Source organism: Camelina sativa, chromosome 17 (assembly GCF_000633955.1).
Source record: "Camelina sativa cultivar DH55 chromosome 17, Cs, whole genome shotgun sequence".
Classification (NCBI taxonomy): domain Eukaryota; kingdom Viridiplantae; phylum Streptophyta; class Magnoliopsida; order Brassicales; family Brassicaceae; genus Camelina; species Camelina sativa.
The window spans coordinates 29997036-30013626 of record NC_025701.1 but is presented as its reverse complement, the minus strand read 5'-3'; the positions used below and the strand labels follow the sequence as shown (position 1 = coordinate 30013626).

Sequence of the window (16591 nt, the reverse complement as noted above, 5' to 3'; positions counted from 1 at the left end):
TGTTTTTGTTTAATGAAAGCTTATGTTTAACGAAAAGAGTTTGTAGCTTGAGGGTTTATATTGTTTAACAATGAGGGTTTATATTGAACTCAAGGTTAGTTTATCTTTTAAACTGAAGGTTAGATAACAAAAGGTAAAGGTTTATTGAGTAAAAGGCTAATGAGTGTTTAGTTGAAAAACTTTTCAGTAAATCTACATGTGAAGAGAAAAACTTTTCAGTAAATCTATGAGTAGACAACTGAATAACTTTTCAGAAAATCTACTTGTGTACCAAATTTTCAAAAAGTTGATGTTTAAAGTCAATACTAATTTCAAATTCAATCATGTTTCTCAATAAACCAGTGTAATTATGCTTTTTATTCAAAATCACAACAAATATCAAGACAAGCGAAAGAACAACAATCGGGTTTCAAAAAGACTAAAAAACACTAGAGCAAAAAAAGAAAACAGCAATATAGAACAAAAACTCATTGTTTTACTAAAAAACATAAACAATTTATAAAACCAAACTTTTTCAAGTTAGAACAAGAACAAGAACAGTCTATAACACCAACTCATTCATCCCAATCACAACTCAAACAAAATTTTACAACAACATATGAGGGATATAGGACCATACCTTATCAATTTTGACTATCCAACCGCTAAACCACTTCATGAACACCACTCTTCACCAGCCGAGTCATTAGTCTTACTTGCAACCTACCACATGACAACAACACCAAATTACCACACCGTAGAAATAATATTAACAAAGACAATAACCAAGCTACAGGCTCTCTCTCACACCAAATTACCACACCGTAGAAATAGCTTACTCTCTGACCTTGCTGCTGGCTTCCTACTCCTAACTTACTCTGCACACACACACACAATGAATAAAGCAGATTCCTTTACATTAATCTCAAATCAATTTCATCTATTTCCCAAACAAAATTAACCATTTTCTCACCAACCCAGAAACCAAAAAGCTAATAGCAATTGAAATAGAAAAACAGAACAAAGTAAAGGTCATATCCGATAGAAAGCCATAAAATTTCTTGACAAACCCACAAACCAAGTAGAGTAAGAACAAGGTAAAAGGGTCAAATCCAATTATAACAAATAGTGGAAGCTAATTCAATTTCTTATCTAGTAAGTAGTGATGAAAAAGGAACAAACTTTGCAACCTGACGGGAAGAACAGAGGACGGAGGCTGAAGAGAGAGCGTTAGCAGATGCCATTTTTCCAGAGAAAAGCAGCGAAGTTTTTTTTTTGAGTGAGGAACGATCTAGATTGAAGTGAACATCAAATTAATCTCACAATCGATGCCTAATAAGTCAAATCGACAGCAAATATTAACAATTCTAACAAGCAATCGAATTAATATGAAACCCTAAAAATTAAAGACCACCGGTGATAAATTAGGGTTTAAACAAACAATCAAAAATCAAAAGACGAACCTTTCTCACCGATCGCTACACGGTGGAGCTCGCCAGACATCTGGCGTTGTCCCACCAATCGTACGCCATCGTGCTCCCACCACTGTGAAACATTCGCCGTCGCCAAAGATTGCAAACCGAAACGGATAACCCCAATTACGCCAATTCAGTCACCAATCACCCTCCGTCTGACCAACAACCATCGAGATTTAGCCGGAAAAATCAAGGATTTGATGGTAATCGGTTAATTTTTCCGATGGTTGTTGATTCTGCTGTTTATTTCCCACGGACGAGAGAGACGAGAGAGAATCGAGAAAGAATGAAAAAAAAAGAGAAAAAAAAAATTTACCTTTTATATTTCTCAACCAACCAATCACAAACGACCACGTCGCGTTACTTAGGGTGTTTCTCCCAAACCTTCCCACAGAACCGATACTCTGTGTGTTGTACTAAAAAATGGGTTTAATATTACATTTTTGGAGCCCAATATAGAGAGTATCCCAAAGAGTTACACCAGTAATCATGCTCTTAATACAACTAAAATAGTTTCTTTCCAACTAATTACCTTAAAAAGCAACTGGTTACGTTCTGCAACATAATTTAATTTCTTTGACATGACTTCCTTTCAAACTTTGAAAATTGAATTTGAAATGTTTGGACCAAAACAAAAATGAGAAATATAGATATTAAAAGAAAGAAACTTTTTTTTTTCATCTTCATCTCTTCTTCTCTAGTTGTTGTTTCCCTCTGAAACCAGTTGACCTAATGACCCAAAAAAAAAAAAAACACATCTTTTAAAACCTACGAAGAGGGATCTGAAGCAATGCTTCCTTGTCAAAATCGTTCAGCTCCTTCTCCTGACTCAAAGGCACTGTCTAGGAGTGTTTTCTTCTGGGGTTGGAGGTATTCTAACAAAAAGTTCGAGTCTTGGACCAGGAAAATGTCTCATCTTCACGAACCCACTTGGAAGAAAGCTGGGATTTTTGAAGCAGTCATGGCGTCCACATTCAAAATCTCTAAAAACACAGATCTTGTTGTGGGTATTGCTGAGAAATGGTGTCCTGACACCAAAACCTTTGTTTTCCCTTGGGGTGAAACAGCTATAACACTTGAAGACGTTATGCTGCTTTCAGGTTTCTTTGTTTTGGGTTCACCTGTTTTTGCTGCTCTAGAGAGCTCAGGACAGGAGATTAAGGCTAAACTAGATTTAGAATGGAAGAAGATTAGGAAAGACTGGGACGGTATTACGACACTCCTCTCTGATTCAACACTTGAAACGATCCCTCTGCTGTTCTTGCGATATTCTCTTCAGGTCACGGTCCATACATTATGGCAAGAGAGAAACAATCGGAAACATGGCGAAGCTTCAATCCCGGCAACTAGACTTCTAAAGCAGATTGATCGGACCATCAGAAATAGACTCCTCCTCCTTTTAAACTCAGGCAAGGATCAGTATGCAGATATTCTTACAATTTGGTTCTCAACCCGAATATAATGTAATCTCTTAGAAATAATCTCTAATCTCTAAGCTCTGTTACACCTTGGATGTAAAGAACTGGTTTTTTTTATGAATAAAATTTTACATTCATTCAAAAAAAGAAGATTAGGAAAGACAAAGTCAATTTCGTCACACAAGTATCTTGGATGGAGAGATTCATGAAAAGTGGTGATGAGCTTGAGCATGTGGCTTTCCTTATGCTCTGGCTTAACTACTTTTTGTTTCCATCATGCTTGTATCATCTCTATAAAGCTGTTTTGCCAATTGCTATTCATCTTTCAAGGGGTACTAGGATTGCTCTTGCTCCTGCTGTTCTTGCACACTTGTATGCTGAGCTAAGTCTTTTGAAAACCCACATTACATCTTTCAGCGAATCCACCAGGGAGGCTAGAGTTGATCTGACTGCCTTGTTTATGTTGGTTCAAGTTTGGACATGGGAGAGATTCAGGGAACTACAGCCAAAACCTAATCNACTTTTTGAGAATTCCAAAGATCAACAAAATTTTCATATGCCAAACGATAAGGATCCATTGTTTTTGTTTAATGAAAGCTTATGTTTAACGAAAAGGGTTTGTAGCTTGAGGGTTTATATTGTCTAACAATGAGGGTTTATATTGAACTCAAGGTTAGTTTATCTTTTAAACTGAAGGTTAGATAACAAAAGGTAAAGGTTTATTGAGTAAAAGGCTAATGAGTGTTTAGTTGAAAAACTTTTCAGTAAATCTACATGTGAAGAGAAAAACTTTTCAGTAAATCTATGAGTAGACAACTGAATAACTTTTCAGAAAATCTACTTGTGTACCAAATTTTCAAAAAGTTGATGTTTAAAGTCAATACTAATTTCAAATTCAATCATGTTTCTCAATAAACCAGTGTAATTATGCTTTTTATTCAAAATCACAACAAATATCAAGACAAGCGAAAGAACAACAATCGGGTTTCAAAAAGACTAAAAAACACTAGAGCAAAAAAAGAAAACAGCAATATAGAACAAGAACTCACAGTTTTATAAAAAAACATAAACAATTTATAAAACCAAACCTTTTCAAGTTAGAACAAGAACAAGAACAATCTATAACACCAACTCATTCATCCCAATCACAACTCAAAAAAACAAGAACAACAACATATGAGAGATATAGGACCATACCTTATCAATTTTGACTGTCCGTAAGCCAAGAGTGAGCTTACTCTTGTTGTAGCTTACTCTCTGACCTTGCTGCTGGCTTCCTCCTCCTAACTTACTCTGCACACACACACACACAATGAATAGCAAAAACCCAGAAACCAAAAAGCTAGTAGCAATTGAAATAGAAAAACAGAACAAAGTAAAGGTCATATCCGATAGAAAGCCATAAAATTTCTTGACAAACCCACAAACCAAGTAGAGTAAGAACAACGTAAAAGGGAAAAAGTCACAGTACACACCTTGATGCCGATGCAGCCATTAGCATCAAGAGTGGTGAGTGTAGCAGAGCATGTCTGCGAGAGAGTCTCTAGACATCTATCAGTCACTCCTACTATCCCAAACAAGCTGCAATTTTTCGGTTTTCATTGGATGGTGTCAGCAAAAAGAGTCACTGACAACAACAACAAAGCAAAATAGTTCTAGAATTGTAAAAGAATAATACCTGAGAAATTCGAGGGAGGTCCAACTATTAGCCATGGTAATCACACCTTCATCTGTGATACGCACACACCTGCCATGTTGAAGAAGCATTTGGAATGAAAAGCATCGAGGGAGGTACAACATATATAATCTGTACTATGGATTTGCTAGCAATCAAAATCCCTGAGTTATACTCTACAAGACGGTGAAAGATAATCCAAGATCTCAAATAAACTCATCTATCTATCCACCAAGGAAAAAGGACAAATGCAACCAAATAAATGGATTCATTGACTCCAACCTGAGCGCCACATAGATCCAAGAACCTTAAATCAGCTAGAAGTGATATTTTTTTGAGTGAGGAACGTTCTGGATTGAAGTGAACATCAAATTAATCTCATAATCGATGCCTAATAAGTCAAATTGACAGCAAATATTAATAATTCTAACAAACAATCGAATTAATATGAAACCCTAAAAATTAAAGACCACCGGTGATAAATTAGGGTTTAAACAAACAATCAAAAATCAAAAGACGAACCTTTCTCACCGATCGCTACACGGTGGAGCTCGCCAGACATCTGGCGTTGTCCCACCAATCGTACGCCATCGTGCTCCCACCACTGTGAAACATTCGCCGTCGCCAAAGATTGCAAACCGAAACGGATAACCCCAATTACGCCAATTCAGTCACCAATCACCCTCCGTCTGACCAACAACCATCGAGATTTAGCCGGAAAAATCAAGGATTTGATGGTAATCGGTTAATTTTTCCGATGGTTGTTGATTCTGCTGTTTATTTCCCACGGACGAGAGAGACGAGAGAGAATCGAGAAAGAATGAAAAAAAAAGAGAAAAAAAAAATTTACCTTTTATATTTCTCAACCAACCAATCACAAACGACCACGTCGCGTTACTTAGGGTGTTTCTCCCAAACCTTCCCACAGAACCGATACTCTGTGTGTTGTACTAAAAAATGGGTTTAATATTACATTTTTGGAGCCCAATATAGAGAGTATCCCAAAGAGTTACACCAGTAATCATGCTCTTAATACAACTAAAATAGTTTCTTTCCAACTAATTACCTTAAAAAGCAACTGGTTACGTTCTGCAACATAATTTAATTTCTTTGACATGACTTCCTTTCAAACTTTGAAAATTGAATTTGAAATGTTTGGACCAAAACAAAAATGAGAAATATAGATATTAAAAGAAAGAAACTTTTTTTTTTCATCTTCATCTCTTCTTCTCTAGTTGTTGTTTCCCTCTGAAACCAGTTGACCTAATGACCCAAAAAAAAAAAAAACACATCTTTTAAAACCTACGAAGAGGGATCTGAAGCAATGCTTCCTTGTCAAAATCGTTCAGCTCCTTCTCCTGACTCAAAGGCACTGTCTAGGAGTGTTTTCTTCTGGGGTTGGAGGTATTCTAACAAAAAGTTCGAGTCTTGGACCAGGAAAATGTCTCATCTTCACGAACCCACTTGGAAGAAAGCTGGGATTTTTGAAGCAGTCATGGCGTCCACATTCAAAATCTCTAAAAACACAGATCTTGTTGTGGGTATTGCTGAGAAATGGTGTCCTGACACCAAAACCTTTGTTTTCCCTTGGGGTGAAACAGCTATAACACTTGAAGACGTTATGCTGCTTTCAGGTTTCTTTGTTTTGGGTTCACCTGTTTTTGCTGCTCTAGAGAGCTCAGGACAGGAGATTAAGGCTAAACTAGATTTAGAATGGAAGAAGATTAGGAAAGACTGGGACGGTATTACGACACTCCTCTCTGATTCAACACTTGAAACGATCCCTCTGCTGTTCTTGCGATATTCTCTTCAGGTCACGGTCCATACATTATGGCAAGAGAGAAACAATCGGAAACATGGCGAAGCTTCAATCCCGGCAACTAGACTTCTAAAGCAGATTGATCGGACCATCAGAAATAGACTCCTCCTCCTTTTAAACTCAGGCAAGGATCAGTATGCAGATATTCTTACAATTTGGTTCTCAACCCGAATATAATGTAATCTCTTAGAAATAATCTCTAATCTCTAAGCTCTGTTACACCTTGGATGTAAAGAACTGGTTTTTTTTATGAATAAAATTTTACATTCATTCAAAAAAAGAAGATTAGGAAAGACAAAGTCAATTTCGTCACACAAGTATCTTGGATGGAGAGATTCATGAAAAGTGGTGATGAGCTTGAGCATGTGGCTTTCCTTATGCTCTGGCTTAACTACTTTTTGTTTCCATCATGCTTGTATCATCTCTATAAAGCTGTTTTGCCAATTGCTATTCATCTTTCAAGGGGTACTAGGATTGCTCTTGCTCCTGCTGTTCTTGCACACTTGTATGCTGAGCTAAGTCTTTTGAAAACCCACATTACATCTTTCAGCGAATCCACCAGGGAGGCTAGAGTTGATCTGACTGCCTTGTTTATGTTGGTTCAAGTTTGGACATGGGAGAGATTCAGGGAACTACAGCCAAAACCTAATCCGCTGCTAGAAGGTGAGCCAAGATTGGCTCTTTGGTATAACCTGTTACAGAGAACAAGCAATGCCAGACAGATTCTAGATAGCTCCAAGATTGACAGTTTTGAGTGGCGTCCCTACACAAAAACTGTGGAAAACTGGAGGTTTCCTCTGTTTTACCCCGAGAAAGATATGTGTATTCTTGTTTCCCCATGTCTTGATGATGACTTTACCTCCTTTGCTTGATTCATTAAGGCGTCTGAGCTTGTTGGGATTAACAATGTGGAGCATTACTTCCCCAATCGAGTGGCTTCACTGTAACATCCGCGAACCAGATTATGCGGTTTTGGTAGGAGTGTCGATCGACACCCTTGTGGCATCGATCGACACCACTATTTCTGGGTTCGTCGGGTTTGTTTTAATTCGCGATTTTGGTTTGGTTGGTTTGGTTTAGTTATCTAAACCGAGTATATAAGTGGAGAAGCGAAAAATTAAGGGTTTTAGGGTGTCTGGTTGCCGTTTGCAGAGATAGAGAGAGAGGAGAGAACCTATTGTGGTGTGAAGGAGATTAAAGGAGAAAGAGCAGAATCGTTAGAGTTTGGGAGGAAATAGTTTCGGCATATCAAATCGTTCTCAAAGGTAATGAAATTTGGTAGGTTTATTCCCACGTCTTTCATCGTCATTCTCCTTTTTACAGAAGTAGTTTTGGATTTAAACTCGAGGAGATATTGGCAGTTTCGTGAGTCACGTTTTCTCAGACGCGAGTTGGAACCATCGGGGATTGTAATTGAGATCTTGGTCTCGTCTGATTCCCGATCGTGCGAAAATTTTGTGGGAAGCTTCGTGACGTCTAGGGATAGCTTTTCACCAGAGCGATTTGGTAGTTAACGGTTGGTTTTCATTTTAGGGTTCGTCTTTGAGACTGTTCTTTTCTGATGTTTTTGTCCAGTTTTGCTATAAGTCGTTTTTGGTTGTGTGGCTTGTTGTAGGGCGTTTCTGGGCTGTTTCAGACGTTAGGAGGGTCTCAACTGGTTGTATTGGTTGTTATAATCAGTTGATNTGCCGTTTGCAGAGATAGAGAGAGAGGAGAGAACCTATTGTGGTGTGAAGGAGATTAAAGGAGAAAGAGCAGAATCGTTAGAGTTTGGGAGGAAATAGTTTCGGCATATCAAATCGTTCTCAAAGGTAATGAAATTTGGTAGGTTTATTCCCACGTCTTTCATCGTCATTCTCCTTTTTACAGAAGTAGTTTTGGATTTAAACTCGAGGAGATATTGGCAGTTTCGTGAGTCACGTTTTCTCAGACGCGAGTTGGAACCATCGGGGATTGTAATTGAGATCTTGGTCTCGTCTGATTCCCGATCGTGCGAAAATTTTGTGGGAAGCTTCGTGACGTCTAGGGATAGCTTTTCACCAGAGCGATTTGGTAGTTAACGGTTGGTTTTCATTTTAGGGTTCGTCTTTGAGACTGTTCTTTTCTGATGTTTTTGTCCAGTTTTGCTATAAGTCGTTTTTGGTTGTGTGGCTTGTTGTAGGGCGTTTCTGGGCTGTTTCAGACGTTAGGAGGGTCTCAACTGGTTGTATTGGTTGTTATAATCAGTTGATAAGGTGAGTGCATGACCATGGCTTATCTAAGCCTGAGAATCCTTTGTTGTTCTTGCTTGATTGGTGGTGCTTTGTGGTGTTGTTCTTGCTTGATTGGTTGTGTTAGTGGTGTTGTTCTTGCTTGTGGTGGTTGTGTTATGGTTCTTATAGGTTCCTGAAGGTTTTGGGTGAGGTTGGAACGGATTGGAGATGATTGGGAACGGATGTTCGTCGTTCGGATTCGTGCAGTTCGCGTCTGCGAAGGGAGTGTTGATCGACACCAGTTAGGTGTCGGTCGATACCATGTTTGGCCAGTGTCGATCGACACCTCTCTGGTGTTGGTTGACACCAAGTTGCTTGTTTCGTGATTTTCCTGGTTTGTTTGTGTTTGGTTGTTATTTGTTAAGCATTGGTTTCTCAGTTGCTTGTGTGTATAGCCCAGTAGATGGGAGGATTGCCTCACTAAGTATTTGTGATAATACTTACGCATCTCAATTGTTGTTTGTGGTGTGCAGGTTTGTGTTGTGGAATCATGGCGATGAGGAGGAGGATGATCTAGGGTCTCGTTTGTGTGTTATTGGATTGTTGGATATGTTGTTGGAACCTTGGATAGAGATATGCTAGGTTGATGGATAGAATGCTTAGGATTGTTATTGTATTGATGTTGTAATAGTTTTGTATGGTTGGTATGTTTCCGCTGTGTGTACTGGTTGTTATTGGTTTAATGAGGAGTCGTGGTTTGGGTTGGTTTAATTTAGTAGTATAGGCTGCATAATTGTTTATATTGTATTTAATTATTAAAAAAAAAGGATCGGGTTGTTTCATTCACAGTTTAGCATGCTTCAAGATGTTCCTTCTCTTGTTAACCGGAGCAACCTCTCACTAGAGGCAGCTTGGAATGATTATAATCAGCCTATTGATGATTTGACAATATTACACATTCCTTCCCGTTTGGCAATACCTCGTGTTACTCCAAACTTCTACGAGTGGTGGAGGAAGTCATTTCCAGAATTGCAGAATTCTTCGCTGGAGATGGATGTTGATGAATCAGCTGAAGTATTGAAAGCAAGAAACAGTGAAGGTGATGATGGTGATACTAGCTTTGTTCCTTCTGGCTCCACGACGAACAGAAAAAGCGAGGATTATATGAAGATTGCTGAGAATTTTACAAACAAGAGACGCAAGTTCATGAAGCAAGCTCGTGAAAACGGTAACAATGAATCTACTGAATGAAACATTGAAATCAAGAACATTAGAATCAGAAAACATTGTAAGTGATGATACTAGCTTTGTTGTTTCAGGCTCTAAGAAGAACAAAACAAGCAAGGATGAAATGAAGATAGCTGAGGATCCAAACAAGATTCGCAATTACATGAAGCAAGCGCGTGACAAAAGACTCAAGTACATGAAGCAAGCTCGTTACAAAAGACTCAAGTACATGAAGCAAGCTCGTGACAAAAGAGTCAAGTACATGAAGCAAGCTCGTAAAAATGGTAATTGACAATTAATTAGCTGAAACATTGAAATCAAGAAACATCATAGGTGGTGTGGTGATACTAGTTTTGTTCTTTCAGGCTCTAAGGTGAACAGAACAAGCAAGGATGGAATAAGGATATCTGAGGATTTAAACAAGAGACGCAAGTACATGAAGCGAGTCTGTGAGAACGATGAGAGTACTATGGCTCATTTTCATACACAGGTTCATTCAGCCGATGATGAAGAAGATGATAGACTCTCCACTGCTCAATTTCTTCGACTTGAGAAGAAGAAGAAGAAGAAGAAGTATAGTACTGATGTGAAGAATAGCGGAGGAGATACTTCAAAACAGCTTGGTAAAAGAAGCAGATTTGAGGTGGATACGAACGATGGAGAGAAAACTTTTCCAACACTAGAAAGAGAGCAAAGGAATAAAGAAAAAGATGAAACAGGAATCAAAGCAGGGAAGCATATGGTTTCGAGTCCATTTAATGAAACCAACTCTTCAGATCCTCCTGTTAGTTTTGATGGAGCAATGGACATTGTTGAATCAGCACCAGAGACAAGGAAATTCTGTGATGATGGGCTTGATGTACAGACTGATGAAACTGGAAACAAAGCAGGGATATTTCCGAGCCCATTTGATGAAAACAACTCGTCACATCCTTCTCTTGGTGCTAGTCGAGGAGTAGTTGACATTGTTGTGTCACCATTAGAGACAAGAAAAACCTGTGATGATGAGCTTGATGTACATGGAAGCTATGGCAGCAAGGAACCAGACTGTTTGCTCAAAGAAGATGGTATAATACCAGGACAAAAGAAGAGCTCAGATGAGAAGTTGTGCAGCAGTGAAGCTAAGAAGGAAGATGCTGATGAAAGTTTGATCCAGAAAAATCTTGCAATAGAGGAGCTAGCACTAAAGGCACACAACAAAGGCTCAAGCCCTCACCAAAACCTTGCTTGTGGAGATGAAACAAGCAAAGCATATAAGAATAAGGTTCTGAGCCCATCTGGTGAGTCAAACATTCACATCGCTGTAGGGGAAGGAAGTCAGGGACAAGACTGTTTGCTTCATGATAATTCCCTCGGAGGTGAAGAAAGTATGAAATGCAACAAGGATTTCGAAAAGAGAAACAATGTTTTTGACTTTGATGCTGATAATGGTTCAGCTAAAAAGAGAATTCAAGAGCTGAAGGTGCTGGGAGTTTCAATAGAGGAGCGTATTATCAAGGCACAAATTTTTTTGGCATTGATCATGGAAAGGAGAGCCGCAGAACTGAGAAGAATCACATTGCGGTGCTCTCAGCTCTGATGACTCAACCTTTTGAAACAAACCAGCCAGCATAATCTTATGAGTTTGCAAGAACCGTTGTCCCATAAAAAATGTGAGAGCAGCTTCAATTACTTTATTACAAGACAATAAGATAAACAACTTTTTTACCTTTTTACTTTTAAAAATATGGTGACCAAAAACGGTCTTTGTGCTTAGCATTAGATGGAAACGAAAAGCAACAATATCACACACTTTATTATACACAAAGTCTTTTGAGTTTTTATAGTTCGGTTTGGTTTGAATATATTAGACCGATCGGTTAATAAGAACATTAAACCAGTTTGTGTTTAGGTCAACTGAAGTTCGAATTGGTTTAGAAATTTTAGAAGTTTTTTTGTTTGTTTATGGCCATACTTATTAACATTCCGTGATAATTTTTACCAGTGGTTGAGTTTCAATTTTTATCGTATCATATGTTTTTAATGTAGAATAAATTGAAATATTTATTATTTATTGTTGAATTATTTTTTGTATAATATTAAAATTTTGGGATTCCATTCTATTAGTTTTATACAGTGATAGTGGCGAACCCAGGAAAAATTTTTACCCAGGTCATAAATAGAAAAAAAAAGACTGATAGTGTAGTATGGAAGGTTCAAACCTTGGTTTGGGGAGGTAAACAAAGGCAAGAATGACCAATTATGCTGCTGAAACTTCACAACTTTATATGCAAACAGACGTTATTCTAAAGTTTTACCCGGTCAGTTGACCTCCCTAAGCTCTATGTGGTCCACCATTGGTTTTATATATGTATTCTTTGAGTCTTACTAATATCATTGTTATTGGTTGATCACTTTTTAATTATATTTAAAATGCTTCGTTCTATCAAAATTTAGTATTTTTTTGTCAACAAAAAAATCAGCTTATATGAGCCAACTGGTAAAATTTAGTGTTATTGACATTGATTTTTAACATTTTATTTATTCAAATTTATTTTAGAATATCATGGATATCCATGAGACTATTAGACGAAAAAAGAACATTCATGAGATTATTAAAGTTTTTATAACTACTGTTTCGTAAAAAAAAAACCTCTTTACTAATTTAATAACTTAAAAAATTGTTACAATCATCAAATTTTATGTAATTTCAATTATCAATGAGCATCATAGTTTCCCAAGTCCCACACTTTTACCTAAAATATCTAATAAACTTAAACGAAAAATAATTTCATTCCAATTAAAGGTGACAATATATTTTCCACTCAGAACTACCATATAAAATCTCCAACTTTGACTCTCCTTCTAATTTTTCCTTAAAAAAAGAGTTTTAAACTTATTTACATATGAAACACACATGTGTCGATTTTAATGGTTTATGATCTAAACCGGACACTTGATTAGCTAAACCTGATACCAAACCTTATTAACGAACTTTTAAAATATCAACGAACTCGTAGTTACGTAAGTTCCACGCTTTTATCAAACGGTCATTTTGAAAACTATCCTATTTTGAGTTATATTTTAAAATACCCATTTTACTATTGATAATGAAAACTAAAATATTACATATATAAAATGACAATTTTGTCCAGATTTAGAAATTAAGATACAGATTTGTTAATCAAAACTAAATTCAAAATTTAGAAAAAAATAAAACTAAATTTGAAATAATATATATATATATATATATATAACAAAAAGATGGTTTATTGATTTTTTTTTTTGATTTTTTACCAAGATAATATCTAAAAATCTTCCATAGTCTACAACTTAATATTTGCCATGTTACAAAATAAAATCTCCAACTCTCCAAACATTTTTTTAACCCAACATACCACCAAAGTTTGTTTCAAATAAACAATTCCGTTTGAATAAACTATTTTATGTGTTTTCAATAGTAATAAATCATCAAATTATGAAACATGACAATAACACATAACTTAACAAACATAGTTAGAAAATGTTATCCTTTATTATTTTCTTGAAAATTTTAGGAATTTTTGGAATTTTTAGTTATATAACAAATTTGTAAAAGTCAAATTTGTAAAAGTCAAAAAAAATTTTGGTCAAACAAAAAAGATATTATTTGATTTTAAGTAAGTTTATTAATAATTATACATATTTTTTAAAAAAATAAAGAAAAAAGAATAAAGTATTTTTTTAATAATAAATCTCAAAGTAGAGTATTTTCTTAAATATACTCTTTAAACAGCTAATGCTTACATTCAAACCAAAAATAGTTTCTTTCTATTTATCTTACATACTAGGGAATCTTTTGAATTTCCAGCTCATCATTTAGACAACAGACATTTATTTTCCTTAACTTTCATTTAAATGCTCATGCACTCTAGTCAACCAAAACAAAAACCAAACCATCCATATATGGCAAACAAATAATACAAAAATCTTCCCTTTCATAATTCTTATCGATAAATACACACAAGTTTCCCTCTGAAACATCACTCAACCAAACCAGCAAGAACAAAACACCATCTTCTCAAACTCTCTGCTTCACCCACCACCGAAGTCATGCCTCCTTGTCAAATTCATTCGGCTCCTTCCCCTCCACCACCCAAGTCTCTTTCTTCCAGCGTTTCCTTCAAAGGGTGGAGATTTGCAACCGATAAATTTAAGCTTTGGGCTAGAAAATGGCAGCTTTGCACCGAGGCATATGGAGACAAGCTGGGATTTTCGAAGCAGTCATGGCGTCCACATTCAGAATCTATAAAAACACAGATCTCGTTGTGGGTATTGCTGAGAAATGGTGTCCTGACACCAACACCTTTGTTTTCCCTTGGGGTGAAGCAACCATAACCCTTGAAGATGTTATGATGCTTTCAGGTCTCCCTGTTTTGGGTTCACCTGTTTTTGCTGCTCTTGATAGCTCAGGAGAGAAGGTTAAGGCGAAACTGGATGTTGAATGGTGCGCGATTAAACGCAGAGGTAACGTCAGTTTTGTAACACTAGTGACATGGATAGAGAGATTCATGGACAGAGTCGATGAGTATGATGAACATGTAGCGTTTCTTGTCTTGTGGCTTAGTTATTTCGTTCTGCCTTCACGCTACCATCATGTCACTCAAGATGTTTTTCCAATCGCTATTCATCTTTCAAGGGGTATTAGGGTTGCTCTTGCTCCTGCTGTTCTTGCACACTTGTATGCTGAGCTTAGTCTCTTGAAGAAACACATTACATCTTTCAGCGAATCCACCAATACGGCTAGTATTGATCTGTCTGCCTTGTTTAAGTTGGTTCAAGTTTGGACATGGGAGAGATTCACAGAACTACAGCCAGAACCTAAACCGTTGCTAAAAGATGAGCCAAGATTGGCTCTTTGGAATGACCTGAAGCAGACAACCACTGATGCGAGACTGATCCTGCACAACTCGAAAATGGACAGTTTCGAGTGGCGTCCTTACACAAAAACTGTTGAAAACTGGAGGTTTCCTCTGTTTTACCCTGAGCAAGACATGCGTGTTCCTGTTTCCCCGAGTCTTGATGATGAAGTCATCTCCTTTGCTCGATGTATCAAGGTTTCTGAGCTTGTTGGAGTTGACAATGTGGAGCATTACTTCCCCAACCGAGTGGCTTCACAGTTTGGAATACTTCAGGATGTTCCTCATAATAATGTTCACCGGAACAACCTCTCACGGGGTGCAGCTTGGAGTGATTATAATAAGCCTATCAATGCTGTGGAGTTGTACATACCTTCCCGTTCTACCATACCTCGTGTTACTATGAGGTTCTGCGAGTGGTGGAAGAAGACGTTTCCAGAATTCCAGAAGTATTCTTCTAAAGACAAGGGTGTTGTTGAATCAGCAGAAACATCGAATGCAAGAAACATCATTGCTGACAGCATTGTTCCTTCAGGCGCTAGGATGAGCAGCAGCACAAGCAGTGAATCCAGTGATGAAATGACTATAGCTGAGCGTTTAAACAAACGCAAGTGCATGGAGGAAGCTCGAGACAAGAGACGCAAGGGCAAGGAGGAAGCTCGAGACAAGAGACGCAAGTACTTGAATCAAGCTCGTGAAATAGGTAATGATATGAATCAGCTGGAACATTGAATTTTAAGAAACATCGTAGGTTGGCTATAGAAGTTTTGTTTTGTTTTTTCAGGCTCTAAAAGTATGGCTGATGAAAGTGGAAAGAATATGGCATTGATCCCATTTGTTGGAAACAAATCTTCAGATCCTCCCCTTGGTGGTAATAAAAGAGCACTTGACATTGCTGTTCATGGAAGCAATGCTGATCTGATCGGTGGTGGCAGCAAGAAACCAAAGTTCATGGAGCAAGCTCGTGGCAAGAGACGCAAGTACACAAGTCAAGCTCCTGAAATAGGTAACAATGAAATGAATCAGCTGGAACATTGAATTTAAGAAACATCGTAGGTTGGCTACAGTAGTTTTGTTTTGGTTTTTTCAGGCTCTAAAAGTATGGCTGATGAAAGTGGAAGCAAGGCAGGAAACAACAGTTCAGATCCTCCCCTTGGTGGTAATAAAGGAGTACTTGACATTGCTGTGTATGGAAGCAATGCTGATCTGATCGATGATGGTAGCAAGAAACCAGAGTGTTTGATCATAGCAGGACGCTCAGATGAGAAGGAAGTTGATGTTGTTGGTGATGACCCATACGAAAAGAGACTTGAAGAGCTGAAAACGATGTCATCAACGTTAGAAGAGCGTATTAATAAGGTACTAAAGAAGGTGACCTGGTTGAAAGAAAGGAAGGTCGAGAAACTGAGAAAAATCGCAGCAGCTCGTTTGATCTAGGCGGGTTCGAGAATGTTCTCAGCAGTCCAATGCAAGTAGAATAATCAAAGATCAACCTCACCTCTCTGAGGTTTTGGTTTACTATCTTTAAATGTTTCATTTGAACTCAGTTATGAGCTAGTACTTCTTGGTGTGTTGCAGATCAGATACTTCTTACTGGTACATTTGTTTATTCTGTAATGGCGGTGTAGGTTATAAGTTCCAGACTTTGAATCATAAGAAAGCCAGTCAGCTCCCAACTATTAATTTTAGCTCTGTTTTATCATAACTTTTCTTACAATAGTGAGTGCATGGCTAGTTTTTATCCAGCAATTATGAGCTCTAAATCTGATCAGTAAGTAGATATGGAACACTTGTTTGCTGTAAGTGTTTAATTTGAATCTTTTGAACACAGTAATGAGCTAGTAGCTTCTTGGTGTGTTGTAGATTAGAGTTCTGCTTACAGGGATAGCTCTTCATCCTTATATGGAACAGCCTGATTCCATCAAGTGA

At 37.4% G+C, this 16591-nt stretch overlaps 2 protein-coding genes and 2 pseudogenes across 2 annotated transcripts; 3 read left to right on the top strand and 1 right to left on the bottom strand.

Annotated features, from left to right (window-relative positions):
• Nucleotides 1878-3518, top strand: LOC109125072 (serine/threonine-protein phosphatase 7 long form homolog). Its single transcript, XM_019239027.1, has 3 exons — nucleotides 1878-1881; nucleotides 2231-2662; nucleotides 3034-3518. The coding sequence occupies exons 1-3, from the start codon at nucleotides 1878-1880 to the stop codon at nucleotides 3516-3518; spliced, it is 921 nt and encodes a 306-aa protein (XP_019094572.1).
• On the bottom strand, nucleotides 4025-5017 carry LOC109129966. Its single transcript, XM_019239026.1, has 3 exons — nucleotides 4551-5017; nucleotides 4348-4453; nucleotides 4025-4165 (listed from the first exon to the last, which is right to left on the bottom strand). Exons 1-3 carry the CDS (start codon nucleotides 4670-4672, stop codon nucleotides 4025-4027), a joined length of 369 nt encoding a protein of 122 aa, XP_019094571.1. The 5' UTR covers nucleotides 4673-5017.
• LOC104759924 lies at nucleotides 5505-11364 on the top strand (annotated as a pseudogene).
• Nucleotides 13857-16591, top strand: LOC104759923 (annotated as a pseudogene).